The 16,207-nt window shown below is 39.2% G+C and overlaps 1 protein-coding gene across 2 annotated transcripts in view; it reads left to right on the top strand.

The window, feature by feature from the left end:
* Positions 1-16,207, top strand: part of LOC100705345 (mannosyl-oligosaccharide 1,2-alpha-mannosidase IA) — a 183,349-nt gene that overhangs the window by 61,635 nt on the left and 105,507 nt on the right. For both annotated transcript variants that reach the window (XM_005455317.4, XM_003450554.5), the window contains exon 2: positions 15,512-15,608. In XM_005455317.4, the coding sequence (XP_005455374.1) occupies positions 15,512-15,608 (97 nt within the window). The remainder of the gene's footprint in view (positions 1-15,511; positions 15,609-16,207) is intronic.

Genomic DNA, 16,207 nt, shown 5'->3' with positions numbered 1-16,207 from the left:
TCTGTACCTGCATCTGACTCAACTGTTTCTATTTACTGGATGTTGAGCTGCATTAAGAGCCTCCCCTCCAGGTAATAAGTAGGCAGAAGTTGGGTATAAGTTATTAGGTCTATTTTGGGTGGTTTCTTAAGCTTTAGCATTAAAACTAACTAAAAGAAAAAAAACATTGACCTTCTTTGAGACTGCTCAAAGACTCCAGAACGCGCAATGGAAAATAAGGCTTTTGTTCTTGCTGCTTTTAAAACGTCGCCTCCTCATCAGTTGAGGGTTGAAACACCTGAAAGAGAAGTTGCATATGATTGCATAGTGGTTACCAACAGACTTCCCTCAATGCTGGAAGGAAAGAAAACCCTAATAGAAGAGTTGCTTTCTCTCTGCTGGTGTAGAAGTTGCATTTGTTTGGAGGGGGTGTTAACGTGAATCCTTTAATCATCTGGACTTGAGGAGAAGCTATCGCCATCCTTTTTTGTTTTCCTATAGGCACTAGTACCAGCTGATATTCTTATTTATTTATTTTTTTATGGTTAAAGTTTTTGTTGTGCTTGTTTCATACTCATGCAATTGTGACACTGTGGACTTACACATATTCGCCATTTCCCATCTTTGCTTAACCTCCTTTTATACCAGCGTGTCCCTTTAAATCATCAGTAATGACTGCTCAGATTTTTTAAGCCTGACCTTTTATGGACTCCACGTCTGTCCTCACCTTGTTCCTCTCCTCAGGTGTTCAGCCTTTGCCTCTCATACGTCTGAAATGAAGCCATCCGTGTACATTTGTTTACTCACCCTCCATCTTCAAACAGAACCATATCAAGAGATGGCCCAGAACGCACTGCTGCACTCGAGAATCAGGCAGCACTTGTATCCCACAACCTTTGCCACCCCATCTCTCAACACCATCTTCCTCTGTGACTTCTGCAGCTGTGTAATAGTTGTTATCTGAGAGGCCAGGAGGCGATACGATTAGTGTTTCTTAAGGTGCGGATTTCACACTAAGGAAGAAAGACTAATCCTATGGTTTCACAGCTGTGTTTACAGTATATTATATTACAGGGTCACCTTCAGTTGATTTTTTTTCCACCCTCCTTTTTAACTGTTAATATTTGTGTAGTTTTCCGCCTGAACTGCTTCTAGCCTCTGGCTCTAAACTCTCTGCTCTCTGCTCTGATAGCCCTGGACATTATGTTGCGTAACATTAAAGAATAGTGAGACCTGGCTCGTTAATGCATTTGGAGTGGATCGATATCTTGGCACACAAGTGTTTCCGTCATACCAATAACATGGCCTTTAGCCTGCAGCTTTAGAGCGCTTCAAAATGTCTGAGTGAGTTCTTGACCTTTTCTGTACAGACACTATAATGTCTCGCGGTCTAAATCTTTTATTCCCCCTCCAGGCTTGTGTTATAAGAAAATATACCCTGGATGAAAGTAGTCAGTAATCCCTTCGTCTGTAGGATTTACAAAGGGCTTTAATGCTTTTACATTAAACCATTGATGCAATTTGCAGTCATGTCACAGCATGCTGTTTTGGTTAAATAACACACAACATGCGGACTGTAAATAAAGATGAAACCTAATGTATACATTTCTCAAGTTATCCAGGATTTGGATTATTTTCCATAGTTTGTGTATGTCTGTTATTTTTTTTTGTATTTTTTTTTTAAAGATTAAAAAAATCAATTAATATTCATCCTTTATCTGCTGCTTGTCCAGGTCACGTTATATAAGCTTGTATATATTGTCATGAAATTTTGAGGCAGCAGTCTTAAATCCCACAGAGCTCAAGGTGCTCAGCTTTTTCTCTGATTGGTGGAAAATGCAGGTTAATATGAACGAACCAGTTTGAATCGCAGAAAATATACAGATTTTGACACAGCCAGTTTTGTTTTGAATCCCTTGTATTGGAAACTATAATAAAAACATAAGAGACAAATGTTACTTCTCACTTATAGCTAGCACAGGCAATGGGAAAAAAAAGGGGAAAAAAAAGAAAAGAAAAAGAAAAACTGAATCATCATCAGATGTATCGGCCAGACAATCTGATGCCCGCGCCTGTGAGTGTTCGTCTAACTGGATATGGATCAAGTCATTTTTGGAAGGGTTAATAATCACTATACTGGGACTCAGTTCATCTATAATCTGAAGAGAATTTTCAGGTTTGGCCGATTCAAGCTGAATCAGGCTGCTCATGTTTAAAACTGGCACATAATAAAAGCTAAATGTATTGACATTTGATAGTGGATTTTAAAGGATTTGGAGTTGATAAAATCCTAAGAACAATTTTAAGATGCAGGCAATGATTCACGGCTCCGGAAAGATGCTAGATAGTTTTGCATGTGATTTTTTTTTTTTTTCTCTTTATGTCATTTCGCTATAGTCATTAGCATGCAAAGTGCAGCTTTGTAGTGTAGTGTATATTACAACCTCATAAATTATTATTATCCCTCCTTAAGTGAAGACCTGTTACAGACACAGTCAGCAACAGTTGCTCTGATTTTAGGCTAAATCTCAAGTAAGATGTTCAATGAATATTTATCTGTCTATCGTTGGATGTCAGCAGGCCGGACGTCAGTCTGTGCTGCTCAAAAATTCCAAAGAGAAGTATTGATGTGTTAATATAGTCATGATCCGCTCAAAAGCTTAGACTCCCATTGTTTTTAATTGAAGATGATATTTGGGGGATTTACTGGATGTGGGTGTAAGCAGGGAGATGCTCTGCTGTGTGTGAATGTGCCAGAGGATAAGGAAGTGGAGGGTTTATTGTCTGAGCATTGAAATTGGGTTTTTTTTTTTTTCTGCGTTGGGATTTCATTAAAGTGAGAGAATAGGGCTGTCAAACAGTTCTAGCAAGGTGACTGATGTCTCCTCGTTACCTCAAAGGCAAAGCAACAGAATATATAACTTTCTTCATCCAGCATTCGTAGCATACCGAAAATACTTATTGCATTTTAAATTACTGGTGACTGAAAGTGATGGTAAATTAAAGAATGATTCCTCAAAAGAGGTTTTTCTGCTTATCTATACATGTGGCATGCAAGTTGAGTTATTGCATTAAAAGTTAGGAGGTCTGTGTTTCTTGTCATGCTAATGGAGGCTGAGCTTTGCAATTTTATCCGTTTAACCGTTTAACTTTTTATGATCGATGATTTGCTTAAGGGGCATTTGGGCATTTCTGTTTGTACTCAGAAAACAATCATCAGACAGATGTTTTGGAGAAAATATTATGCAGAAGTAAATGATCTCATCAGTTTCATGTGGTTGGCTTGTACCATATTAATCCAGTAAAGCCACAGTGCAAACTTTTAAGTGCATATTGAGTCCTATCAGCATAAATGTAAACAATAATGTTGGTTTCATTGATCTTTTCTGAGGAAATACAATTTTTTTATGAGGATGTATGCAAACTAATTCACTACTATCAACATTTGGTACCCAAATATTTTTTTTTCTTTCCTGAGAAGTCGCAGTTTTAAGATGAAAGCAGCGGTGAAGCCGATATCCTCATCCATGACATCCGAGTTCAAAGTCGCGTGTCTGTGTTTGAAGAATCGTATGGTGAGAGGAACGTATTTCAAAGCCACCTGCATATAGTAATGGATCTGTATAATGTTCAAACATTGTGAGGAGCCATTAGTGAATGCATTTGTGAACATTTCTTTCAGCTTGTTACCCGGACGCAGTTTTCACACTTGTGACACGATGTTAATGGTTTGCTATGTGAGTAAATTAGTGCCACTTTTGCAGCTACTGCAAAATGTAGCAATTAAAAGTAAAATGTGTGGGGCTCAAGTTTTCTGTGAAAGATTTTCACAGTAGAAGGTTGTGTTTTATGGACCTGTGTGACATCCACTAGCTAGATCACGTTGTCTATATTTTATGGTCTCTGGATCACTATAAGCGTGGAGCAAATCCAGTGCCACAAAACATCACGATGGTCAAACCAGCAGAGAATGATCCGTACTGCCTGACCGTCTTCACCACTCCATATTATTTTGAATCAAAGGGCAGAATTTTTGGCTGCTCAGTCCATGTTATCTCAATCTAACACACTCTTCACTCTGAGTGATTGCAAAACCTACACTACATGTTGAGCTGAAATACTTCTCTGCATTTCAGCTGGATATTATTAACTGACTCGCTTTTAAAATGCTATACATCCCAAAGTTTGTGGCTTCATTTCAAGATTTCTACAGCAGAACATTGAAAATTTGTTTCAAAATCACAATCCACACAAGAAACAAGTCCAAGTGGTTCCAGGTTGAACATTATCCCCAGTCACCTCACTCAAATTGTCAATATGTCGGAGAAAAATTACTTCTGTAGGTCCTTCTTTCACTTCTCCTTTCCGCTGTTCCTCTACCTTTTACCTTACTCTTTCTAATAATACTGTAAAAGCTCTGTAATGGTTTATATTTACTTTCACCAACCCATCATTTTCTGTAGTATCCCTGCAATTTCATCACTAGCTTGTTTCTGAGGAGAGAGCTGCTGTCAGCAAGAAGTGTAAAAGTGGATGATAGTCAGTCAGTTAGGGTTTTCTGAGGGATTTGGGGGCATGAGGTACTTCTTTGGAAAAGTTTCTGTTACTCCACTAAGTTTAGAAACCCCTCTGCTCTCCACTTGTTCAGATTCCATCAGCTTCTCTGGCAAGGTCTATTGATTGGGCTGGCTCGGTGATCCACAGTAACTGAAAGGAAGGAAAACTGTTTGACTGGAGGCTCCTGTGCAAACAAACATGACTTTGGAAAGTAGGGCTCTGAATGCATAAAGAAAGAGCAGCTCCTTGAACACAAGCTTTAATCCAGTGTTTCAACAATGTTGCGTACTCTAAACAATGAGTGCCGCTGAAGCTCTGAGTCGAGAGATGTTTATCTAATAGCGAATGTAACGTTTGTATCGAAACGTTGTAAAGCAAATTACTAATTATGCGTCGTTTTCTCTTTGGGCTTGTAATTATGTTCGGAAAGTAGGCTTGGAAAGCCACGAGCAACACTGCGAGGTGTGCAGGAGGCCTAACAAATAGTCTGATATTCATTCTCCCTCTACCCTAAGGTTTTCATTTCCACTTAATCTCTAGGTAAAGCTGATAAACCAGCTAGTCACCAACCCCTGTCATCTGGTGCCTGGCAGGCAGCGTTATTGGTGAAACTGCTGTGGTGAAAGCAAAGAGTGAGTAGCAACAATTAAGCTGCAATATGTTCCTGTGAGCTGTGGGAACTCTTAGTTCCTGTGATGGCCATGAGATGCTGGCTTGGAAAAGCGCACTTTAACTGTTCTGCAGTGCTTGAAACAACCCAAACTTCTCTGTGTATGCTACGTGTTTATACTAGTTGCAGTGGCTAACGAGAGAAATGATGTTGAGCCTTGCTTTGGTGCTTGCCCTTTACACCTCTGCCTGAACAGTTTAACACACATTGTGCTCAGTTTTGCATCGTATTGCTGCAGTGACTGACCTATAAAGAATAGCCCACCTGGAGTCACCTCAGAAATGGGTCCATTTTTTTTTGTCTGGGTTTTATCTACATAAAATATTTCTAATTTCCATTTCTGCAGGTGTGCCTCTGCCAGTTTTAATCCTCTGCAGCAATTCAGTGCAATTCAATTCAGGTTTATTTGTCTGGTGCAAAATCACTTTCATAACTGGCACGTCAAGAGGTTTTATAGAACAAGGTAAAGACCCTGCAGTATTTTAAAGAATACATAGAGAGACAGCATTATGTGGGCAGGCTTCAGTTCTAACTTTGTTGCCTTTATGACCATTGGGGTGTTGCTTTTGCCCTCTGTAACTTCTAAACATAGACTGCCAGGAGTCGTTTCAGGGTCCATATGTGATTTAGCCTTTTATGTGAGCTTGAAGCTGAAATTGAATCTAGTTTTTAAGCCTTATTTATATCTTTTTTTTCCAACTCTGCTGTCATATTTCCCTTTATAGAAAACAAGTAGACTCTACTGGGGCTATTTTAGCACATTAACAGTTCAGGTTTACCTCCCCAACAATTCAACACCGGAGTCCAGACACTTTAATAGGGTCCTTGTGGCACTTCTCTCTCTTCTGGCATGAATCTTTCATGGTGCACTGACACTCTCAATCCACTAGTGGTGGACGCTCAGGAGACAGTTTGGCACACGCTAAGGATCTCTCCTAATGATCCGTGCTGGAGAGAGCGGTGTGGACACCTGCCAAAGGAAGAGGGATACATTTTATATATATATATATATATATATATATATATATATATATATATATATATATATATATATTTTTTTTTTTTTGTGGTAGCTGGCCTGATGAATTTCACATCAGACAAAAATCTTGAAAGATAATTCTCTGGTTAGTATCTGAAAAGGCAGATCTAAAGCTTGCAGCTTGAATCCAGGTGTCCTCATCAGTTGTAACACTTACTTGCTTAAATACTGTTTCTTGCAGCTGGGTGTAAGTGTCTCTGAGTGTACCAACTGATGCTAATTACAAACACTATGTGGACACATTCTAATCAGAAATCTGTTTTGGCTTTACAGTTATTTAACATTCAGTATTTTGTAGCTTCTCTGGGGAAAAAAAAAAACAATACAGCTCTGACTTTCATAAAAAAATAAAAGCTTATACTCTGAAGCATCTTTTCTGCTCCGCTTGCAGTATTATCCCCCAATTTAAACAATATCTGTAATGGGGATGGTTGGCTGATGTTGATCCCAGACATTCATTAATTCCACGCATGAATGACAGCTCAGTTCTGCCTGGTTGTCCGACTGTGGCTCTTGTTTTGAGACTTGCTCGTAATTGACCAGAGTGTTGTGCTGACTCAGGGTGGCCTCACTGGCCTTCAGAGACCGAGAAGGCTGTGTCACCGCTCACAATAAATGTGTATTTAATAGGCAGGAAATGGCTCTGCTCCAGAGCAGGTCTAATACGAGAGGCAGGAGGAAATTCGAGAGGGAAAGGTATTCAAGTTTAGGTGGGAAGTTTAAGGCAGAAACAATGGGAGGAAGCTGATTCTGTGTTTTTCCTGCCAAAGGTGCAGCTGGTTTCAGGTGATGACACAGCACCTCGTTAACGCAGCAGTGACTCGAGGCTATCATGCCAGGGTGCCGGGGTGATTTATTATCCGTTTTCCAATGAAAGCCTCCTCAGATTAGAGGGATGCCTCGCTTGTGGAACCAAATATAACAACTGCATTACAAAACAGGCAGGTTGGGAAAGGTGTCAAGAGCATTTTGAGGCGCGCTTCATGTTTATTTATGAGAGCAGGCTCTTGTCCGTGTAGTCTGAAATAATCCAAGTTGTTTATCTGAGAAAGCGATAAACAAGTCAACATGATTTGTGTATTTTTTTTATTTTTTCCCCCCACAAAAGGAATACACAGAGCATACAGGGAGTTTATACTGTTTTTAGTGAAACTGCAGAAGCATACCACTGGCTCGTTTACTGTATAATCGACCTGTGAACATCAAAATACTGGTCCTTCTGTAACCGTTACCCGCTGTTGTTTTGCATGCATTTTTCTGCCTCTACTATAGTTTCTTATGCCGGGTCATTGCTGGATATGCACTGTAGTACAATGGAAAAAATCTCATTACAGAGGGGGACCAGATTAGCCCATAGTACAGCATACAGAATGAACCACTTACTGCTATTTTGGATTTACTCAAACGTAATGAAAATACAAGTCATGTAGCTCTATGTCTCCTTCTTTCCCTGATAAAGCTCTCTGTCTGTGTCATGGATGAAGCTGTGGGGAACATTAATCTGAAAGTGACCTTTATATGAATGACAGAATGACATTACAGATTGATGAAGCCATAAATGTCTGAAAAAATGGGCTTTAGTTGCTTTGAGGACTTAATTGAGCTTAAAATCAGGCTGATGAAATTTCATAATTTTATAGTATGTGGGGAAAAAACAAATAAGGAAGACCTGTGACACATGAATCTGAGGTAACATCTTTTTCATTTATTTTTCGGGGGGTGTTTTCTTAATTCCCACAGCACTGCTGTAGATGGTGGTGATGTCACGGTGTGCAAGAACCGTTTCTGTCCCTGTAAATGAAGACCTGCTCTAATTAGTTGTCCAGAATAAACTACAGTCTGCTTATCATTGTATGTCCCTCTCCTCTGGGCCACTGAATCCAAGCTTACTGGCAGTAACATGTTTACAGTGAACCAGTAAGGTTATCTTCAGCTTAAATGTTATTTAATAACCGTTCTATATCTATTTTTTTTTTTGGTCATCATTGTTTAGAAAGTAATAACAATACAATGATAACACCCTGAAATAGTTACTATGCAACCAGTTGCCTGTTTCTTCTCTACTAATGTTTAGAGTAGGGCAGGGCAATATGGCCAGAAATATTTATCACGATATATATTTGAAAATTTGCGATAACGATATTACTGACAATATAATTGACAATATAAAATATTTTACAACTCCACAACTTTATTAGTGCAAAAAAAACCCCATCAATGTATTTTCACTTAAACAAGCAGCTGTTTTTTATGTGCATTAAAGCTATATAAAAATTGAACAGTGCAAATGCAAATTCCTTGCTGAAAGTTTAACCAAAAGGCATTTCCAGTGGAAATTGGCCGACATATCCTCAGCATAACCATGTATAATATCCACAAAACTTAAAAAGAGGTTATACACACACAATACAGTAATATTATGTTGAAGCACAGTACGTATCACTCCGCCAGGCTCCTGCCTACGGTAGCCGTAATGCTCCGACAATCCATCAAGCGGTGCGGCTTCGTAGCTTAGCAAAGTCGTACTAAAACATTTTTTGACACATTTTTGAGCGCCGTGTTCCACATAAAATCGGTTCGGTAATAACGACGGCCTGCTTGCATGCTCTACCAAAAAATGTGCTTTGGTGTGTATCTGACGGACGAAAGCCAAACCAGTTCCACACCACTGAAGTGGCACCATTTTTACAAACCCATTCTGGTTCATCTGTTTCATTCAACGATCCGCTTTTGCCCTTCTCATTCTCTGTCACCGCCATGCTTTTTCCGCTATGTGCGTATTAAAACCAAGGCACTGTGCATGCGCGTTTTACCCATATTCTATAGCGATATTTCATTTTCTCATCATTGCCCAACATTATGCCGGTATTACCGTGAGCGGTATGATATGACCCAGCCCTAGTTTAGAGTTTACACTGCTAAACATTGATGTGCTAATGATGATGCTGTAATAACTACTGCAGATACTGACTAATAAGCCTGAAGAGACATAATTTTGATTTTGGTAAACTGATCAGACATTTAGAATAAAATTATACCAACTGCTGTGACAGGACAGCTGCTGTGTAACAAAAGGTTTCACTGTGACAGCTCCTGACTGATTGTCACAAATAATTACTAAAAATAACATCATTATGTGCAACTCTCCAACACGAAGTCCCAACCCTTATTATGTTACCTGAAATTATTCCATAACGGTGTGTTATGAGCTCTTCTTTTAGTGGGTGAGTTATGCCTGCTTTGTGTTTGGCGATGATCTTCGTAGCTGTGATGAATCTTGTAACATCCGGTGTTTTTGAGAGGAGGACAGAAATAAAAGGCAGTCTGTCTTCTTTAGATGTTGTCAAATCCAATCGGTAAGATAAACACATGCATAAAAGCCTTCATGTTGTAGCCAGTGCAGCAGTTGGTTGCCAGTATTGGGATGCAGTGCCAAGTGAGCGCAGCCTGTTCCAGTCTGACAAAGTGGACTCTAAAAAAATTCAGTTACTTATTATTTTTCCTTGCTCAATAAGAGCAGAGACACTATGTTGATAAAAAATATTGAGCCTTTTAATCTTTGAAATTAGATGTTTTCAGTCCCGTTAAGTATGGTGAAATGTGATATATAAATATGGTTGCCATTGCCACAGGTGTATAAAATCAGGCACCTAGCCAGGCGGCCTGCCTTTACAAACATTTGTGAAATAATGGGTCGTTGGAAAGAGCTCGCTGAATACGAGTGTGGTGCTGTAATGGGACGCCACTATTGCAGCAAATCAGTTTGTGAAGCTTTTTCCCTTCTAGATATTCCACAATCAACTGTAAGTGGTCTTATTGCAACATGGAACGATTTAGAAACCACAGCAACTCGGCCACAAAGCAGTACAGCACATAAAGTTAGAGAGGCTGCAGAGTCCTGTGCTCTGCTCACTGCTGCAGATTCCCAGACCTCTGCTGGCTTCAACATCAGCACAAAAAGGGATCTTCTTCACACCCGTAACATCTACACAACCTCTACAGAGAAAATAACAGAGTCAAAATGATAAGAGGAGCACCTCAATTACAGCTTTGTCTATTTAAAATTTTGTGTTATATACTGGGATTTTTATTATTTGAGCTATTTTTTTTTAAAGATTTTGTAAATGTTGTATTATTTAATTGGTGCGTCGATTTGTTACAACTTACTCTCTTTAGCAACTGTGACCAACCAATACAATTAATAAAGTATTCTGATTCATGACATGACATGGTCTCAGGCACAAAGAAGCCCCGCCCACCTGCTAATCTGTGTGCCGTGAGCATCCAATGAAACGTAAGTTATCTCAAAATGAAGGCGTAAAGCGCTTAAACATCTTGTTTCAGACAGCGGTTGAACTGAGGGGTTGCAAAAAGACCCAGTTTTAGATAAATAAGGATTACTTTGAACAGTGAATCAAATATGGAATGAGAAATGAGAAATGAGTTCCTCTCTACTTCAAACCAAAGACTATAACATAGTGGAACATATTCATAAGTGCCTAACAGAGAAAATACAGAGCATTATGTCATCCTATGGTTCTTATGCAACACCAAACAGTGGAAGCAGCAGATGGACGCCATCGACTCTAAATTATGACGAGTTGTGAGGGGAAAACTGCAGATTTATATTGTTTGGGAATAACCATATGGGAACCCCCTCTTGCTGAGTAATTGAATTGTTTGCAGTTGCTGTGGAATGCTGTGGGTCACATTATTAAAATATATGCTCAGCCCTACCGTTCAGAGGACTTATCACTTCATCAAAACTTCAGATTCAGACCTACCCCTCTGGCACAATCTCGTTATACGCTCTCTTTCATTGTAGCAGTGGTTTTGGTTTAGAAGTTGCTTTTTTCTTCTTCTTGTTCTCCTTCTTTTTTCCCTCAGAGAAACCTCAGCTCAGACGGTCTCTGCCAGATGCTTCCTTACTCTAAATCATCTTTTGAAGGTCTAATCATGGACCTTACTGGATAAGTCTCATTTTTTTGCAGTGATGGCCCGTAAAAGCCCTTTTGTGTCTGCCAGTTATTGTATGTCCAAATATAACAAAATGGTTTGAACTCACAAAAAGTGACCAACCAGCTGTCGGCTTTAGATCCTCAACCTCTTGCTAACAACAGCCCATTGAATCCCTTTTCCACTTGTTCTTTCATGACTTCTCACACATGACTCACAGATTTGCATATCAGCCCCCTCTTAGTCACCGGCAGTGTGCGATTATGCACCTTCTGATACATTCTGTTTGTACGTTAATATGAGCAGCAGATGTGGATTGAACAGATGCAGGAACCCCAAAGCCTGTCATCCTTCAAGTGTACAAAAAGCACATCTACACATTCAGCAAAATTGTTCTAAATGATATAACCAGCCATTCATCTTTTGTGTGAAGCTGATACATAACTGTCCAGTTTTTACGGATTGCACTGTATAGAGTCTGATATACATGTGGAGATGACAAATTTTTTTGTCTTTTTGTATTTTGTAACCTCAAATGAATTTTTTCATTAAAATTCATGTCAAGCTTTTTATGGATTTATCCCTAAAATGACTCCTTTTAATCTTGCCACAGCAAATGTTTAAGATCCTGTTTTATTCCATTACTTCCCCATTTTTGTGGCTTTAGATATCCTTGCTCTTATTCATGCTGATCAGTTTGGGATCCCTGCAGTTTAGGATTTTACTGACTTAACTGTACACTCCTGTAGTGTCAGGGAGATTCATGAGCAACTCTATAAAACCACATCTGGATATCCACTATGTTTTTATAGTCTAGGTGGTTTTAGTCCTCTGGGCTGACATTAACTATTTTAATTTAAAAAAATTTTTAGCCAAAAAACAGTATTGCATTTAAAAAAAAAAGAATGTAGCAGGAAGGGAAATGAATACTTCTTGGATATGATCTGGATCACATTTACCCATCTCGGCCATGTGACCAGCTTTTGACCTACGGTCCTGGTTTGTTTTAATCACTGTCCCGCTCGTGGATCGCCTCTCCCAACAACGAGCCAATTAGTTCAACCAAAGGACAGGAGAATGCTGTCAGATCACGTCTGTGTCTTCTCTGTGTGCCCCTGGAAATGGATCATTCATCCATTTGCCCTCTTGAATAAGCAGCTTCGGGGGTAGCATGCCGGGCTGCTGCTGCTGCAAATATTGACCGGTGCAGATTGCGTCGCGATGGTGTGTCGATGTGTTGGTACACGAACAGTCGTATAGCTGTGTGACCTCGGTCTTCCCACGCTGTGACCCCTGCAAAGCAATACAGCAACACAGATGTGAGCTTCAATAGCAAGTACTGGCTGCAGTTACATGCACACATAACTTGAAATTACTTTGTGACAAGTGGAAAGGATTTTAACGCTGATGTTTTTGTATTCACCAGTGCATTCGATTTTTATCTACCTATTAAATAGTACAGTTTAAGAATGAAATCCTCTATTTTAGCGTACTCTGAAGTCAATATGTTGCTGATTAATGCTGCCATTTTACTTCTTTTGCTTTTCTTAACATTTATTTGATGATTATAAAGTCCAACTTCCATCATGCCTTTTAAATATTTTTTATGCTGTGGCATATCGTCTGTAACATCCTTCAAAAAGAAACGGAGGGACGAGGAGTTTTAACATTTACCAAATCCTGCATTTTGTGCAGTTTTCCTATTACTTTTGTGCTTTGGCTTTTAAATCCACCAGACGAATGAGACAGGCTGACATTATAAAAGATGGAGTAAGTTTCAAATAAAACTCGAGACATTTGCTGGTTTTCATTCTGTGAGGCAGAGCGTTCTGTCGAGACGCAGCGATGCTGGCTCTGGCTATTTTTGTTCTTTAAACATTTACTGGAGAAAATGATTACCTTCGTGAACATATTTCCAGCGTAAGATTCATTGCTTCTATTTCCCTTAATCATATTGGGTGCTTGTTTTTCCACATTCTGAGAGATTGCTGCTGCTTTCATTGTCGGTATTCATTTGTGTAAATGGGAAAAGGCGCTGTTTAAAAAATGCTGCTTTGTCAGATTTAATGCCAGTCTGAGATAAAGAGAAACAACAGTGATGACCCTTTACTGATCTGCGAATGGTTTTCACTGCATACTTCAATATGTGGTGCAATTAAAATGCCAAGCAGCAAATTATACCGGCGCCGCAGCTCCAGAATAGTTACAGGGCTCATAATTCATTTGATACCAAATCTTACCACCCTGAATTTAAGACTAATTTGAGCAGTGCGGTTGTTTCCAGTGTGAAGGATAGCCGGGGCTCTGTATGCTTTGTGGTATCTATAATAAGCTTTAAGGGTGAGAGGATTTTCAGCTGGAGGCCCTGTCAGCAATAATCAGATTCATATTTATTTCCCACAGCTTCATATGAGACCACCTTCAGAGAGAAGTCTTACAGCATACTATACTGATAATAGAGATGACATCATCTGGTGGGGATTTTGGAAATCCTGACACATCTGCGCAGATACTGACCGCTTTGGGTTGCGTTTGCTGTATTGTGTGCAACAAGAAGATGAATTTAATGAACCTGCTGAAAGCACTTTGTGCAGTTTGAGCTGTAATTACTTTTTAGTTTATTTTCAGGCATTCTGCACTCCGCAGCCGTTCATGCATCGTGGCATTTCTTTTACGATGGTATAAAAAAAAAAAACATTACATTTTTATTTGGGGTGCTTTGATGCCCAATTATGATAGCCGCTGAACCGAAGGGAAACGTTGCTTAAACGAGAGGTCCTCTGTAACTATAAATGATCCATGTTTATTAGCAGTACAGTGGTTGGAGATGCATTTATATTGTGGAGCTAAAATTTAGGATTCCCATTCATACGAGTGCATTCAGAGTCGCAGAGCCTTTGCTAGAATGTCTCTAGCGAAGAGCTCAATGTCATTGTGTGGGAGCTGGAGATCTATTGGTAATCAACAGCAAACACTGGAAGCTTTGGCAGCAGGCTCGGTCTGGGTGCTTTAGCTCACTGAACAGTTCAGCGGGAGAGAGTGGAGTTCTTGCAGGAGAGAAAGACATAAAATAAAAGGCTGTGAAAAGTGGGTAAATCTTGCAACAAAGCGGCAACATTGTTGCAAGATTTACCCACTCGAGTCGAGATGGTGGCAACAATTCAGTTTAGATGAACTAAATCATGATGGTGGCATTTGGTTCCACATTTTAACCAAACCAGTATCCTAGATCTTGTCCCGATGAACAAATATCTCAGTACTTGTATCAGTTATGGTGTAGATGTGGGGACAATGGATGGAATCCCATTTTGTGCAGATGTTCATTGACCCCAGAAAACGACTCATTGAACCCTGATTTTTCTTTTCTTGTTGTAACCATTAAGTCTATTTGTTTATTTCTCATGAAGTTTTGCTATATTTACGTTACATTTTCTACATATATTCATATTCCCCTCAGGATACTTGTAATTGCTTTGTTGATCTCTGTAAAAAGTCAAGGATGTAAAAAATGATGCTGTGATTCACATTTGATTCTTACTCTTGTTTCATTATTAATAGGTTTCAGAAGAAAGTAGGTTAAAAGAGAATTTTTACTGAATCAGTTCTGATTTCTTTTTATTTTTCATTTCATTGCATTTACAAATTCTTTCTCAAGCAAATACGGACAATGTTAAGATTACGCTGCCAAATTTCTATGGCCGAGTGGTCAGCTTGCACACGGATGAATTACAACTGTGCCCCCTTAAATATTATTTAAACTGATATTTAAATCAGCATTTAATGTAATCTTCTGACTTTTAGCAGTTTGAAGAAGTTTAAAGTTGTTTTCTTGGAGGTTGATTGCTTCTGGAAAGCTATAGTCATTACATGACATTTACAACAAAGAGCTATGAATATATTTGATTAGTGTGCTGCTGGTGGATGAGAACGCTTTCATTTTTTCATTTTTTTTTAATCCTGTACTTTCTTGTTGTGCTCCTTTTTTCTATATTACTGCATTTGGGAAGTTTCTTTGCAGATCACAGCTATCTGAACAGGAATATGTGCTGCTCAAAGAGATTTACTTTTGTCTGCAGACACCAGTCAATCTGTCATTTATAGCAGTAGCTGCTGTGAAAATGTCAACCGTATTGTTTAGCAGTGTGGTTTATGTGTTTATAATTGCATCCGTGTCCTTAATTCGGACCTGATCAATATCTATCATTCTGTTTGCCTGGAGCTATACCAATTTAATTATGACTGGGTTTGGAGGTGCGATGCTTCGCTGTCAGCCGACTGACCCGTTTGTCTGCCCTCTGTTTATTTTGCAGATGATGAAATTTGCCTGGGATAACTACAAGCGCTATGCCTGGGGCAAGAATGAGCTGCGGCCTTTGACGAGAAACGGACATATTGGCAACATGTTTGGTGAGTATTTGTTGGAGACTCAGAAGGCCTGAAAGGTCACCTGGTTTTTTGGTATTTATTTATTTATTTTTAAGACCCACTGACCTTTCTCTTAGAAGGCTTTCATGTGAAAGACAGACTAAAACTAGGGAGGGAGGCAATTTTGTGATCAGTAGAAGCACCAACCACAGAAACTAATTTAAAATCTATAGTTTTGTGTTTGGGTGGACAAAAGGAGGATAAGAAGGTTGCAAATGTATTTATTAGAAACAGACCAGGGCCGACCGTTTCTCAGTTTGGAACGGATGGACACCAATCTTAAAGTCTCGCAAGGTAGCACTGATTTAGAATTTCAGAGCAAGTACTTTGCCTAAAATAACAATTTGACTGAAAGTTGATTTTTGGCTTTTTCATTCCATTTTGTTGTGCTTTGCTAGGGAGGAAAAAAAACCCTTCATGAAAACACTCACCTAACAGATAAACAACACTGATATCCTGATAACAAGCCAATACCGGCCCATCATGATGTTCACACAGTATATTTGGAGATGTTTTTTTCCTGTTGCCTGCTGATACCATTTTTTTTCCAGTTCTGAATGTCTTTCTAAGAACTAACTGAC

This window comes from Oreochromis niloticus, linkage group LG11, assembly GCF_001858045.2.
Source record: "Oreochromis niloticus isolate F11D_XX linkage group LG11, O_niloticus_UMD_NMBU, whole genome shotgun sequence".
Classification (NCBI taxonomy): Eukaryota; Metazoa; Chordata; class Actinopteri; order Cichliformes; family Cichlidae; genus Oreochromis; species Oreochromis niloticus.
Note: the sequence above shows the minus strand (reverse complement) of the source record. Positions and strands in the feature narration are given on the sequence as shown.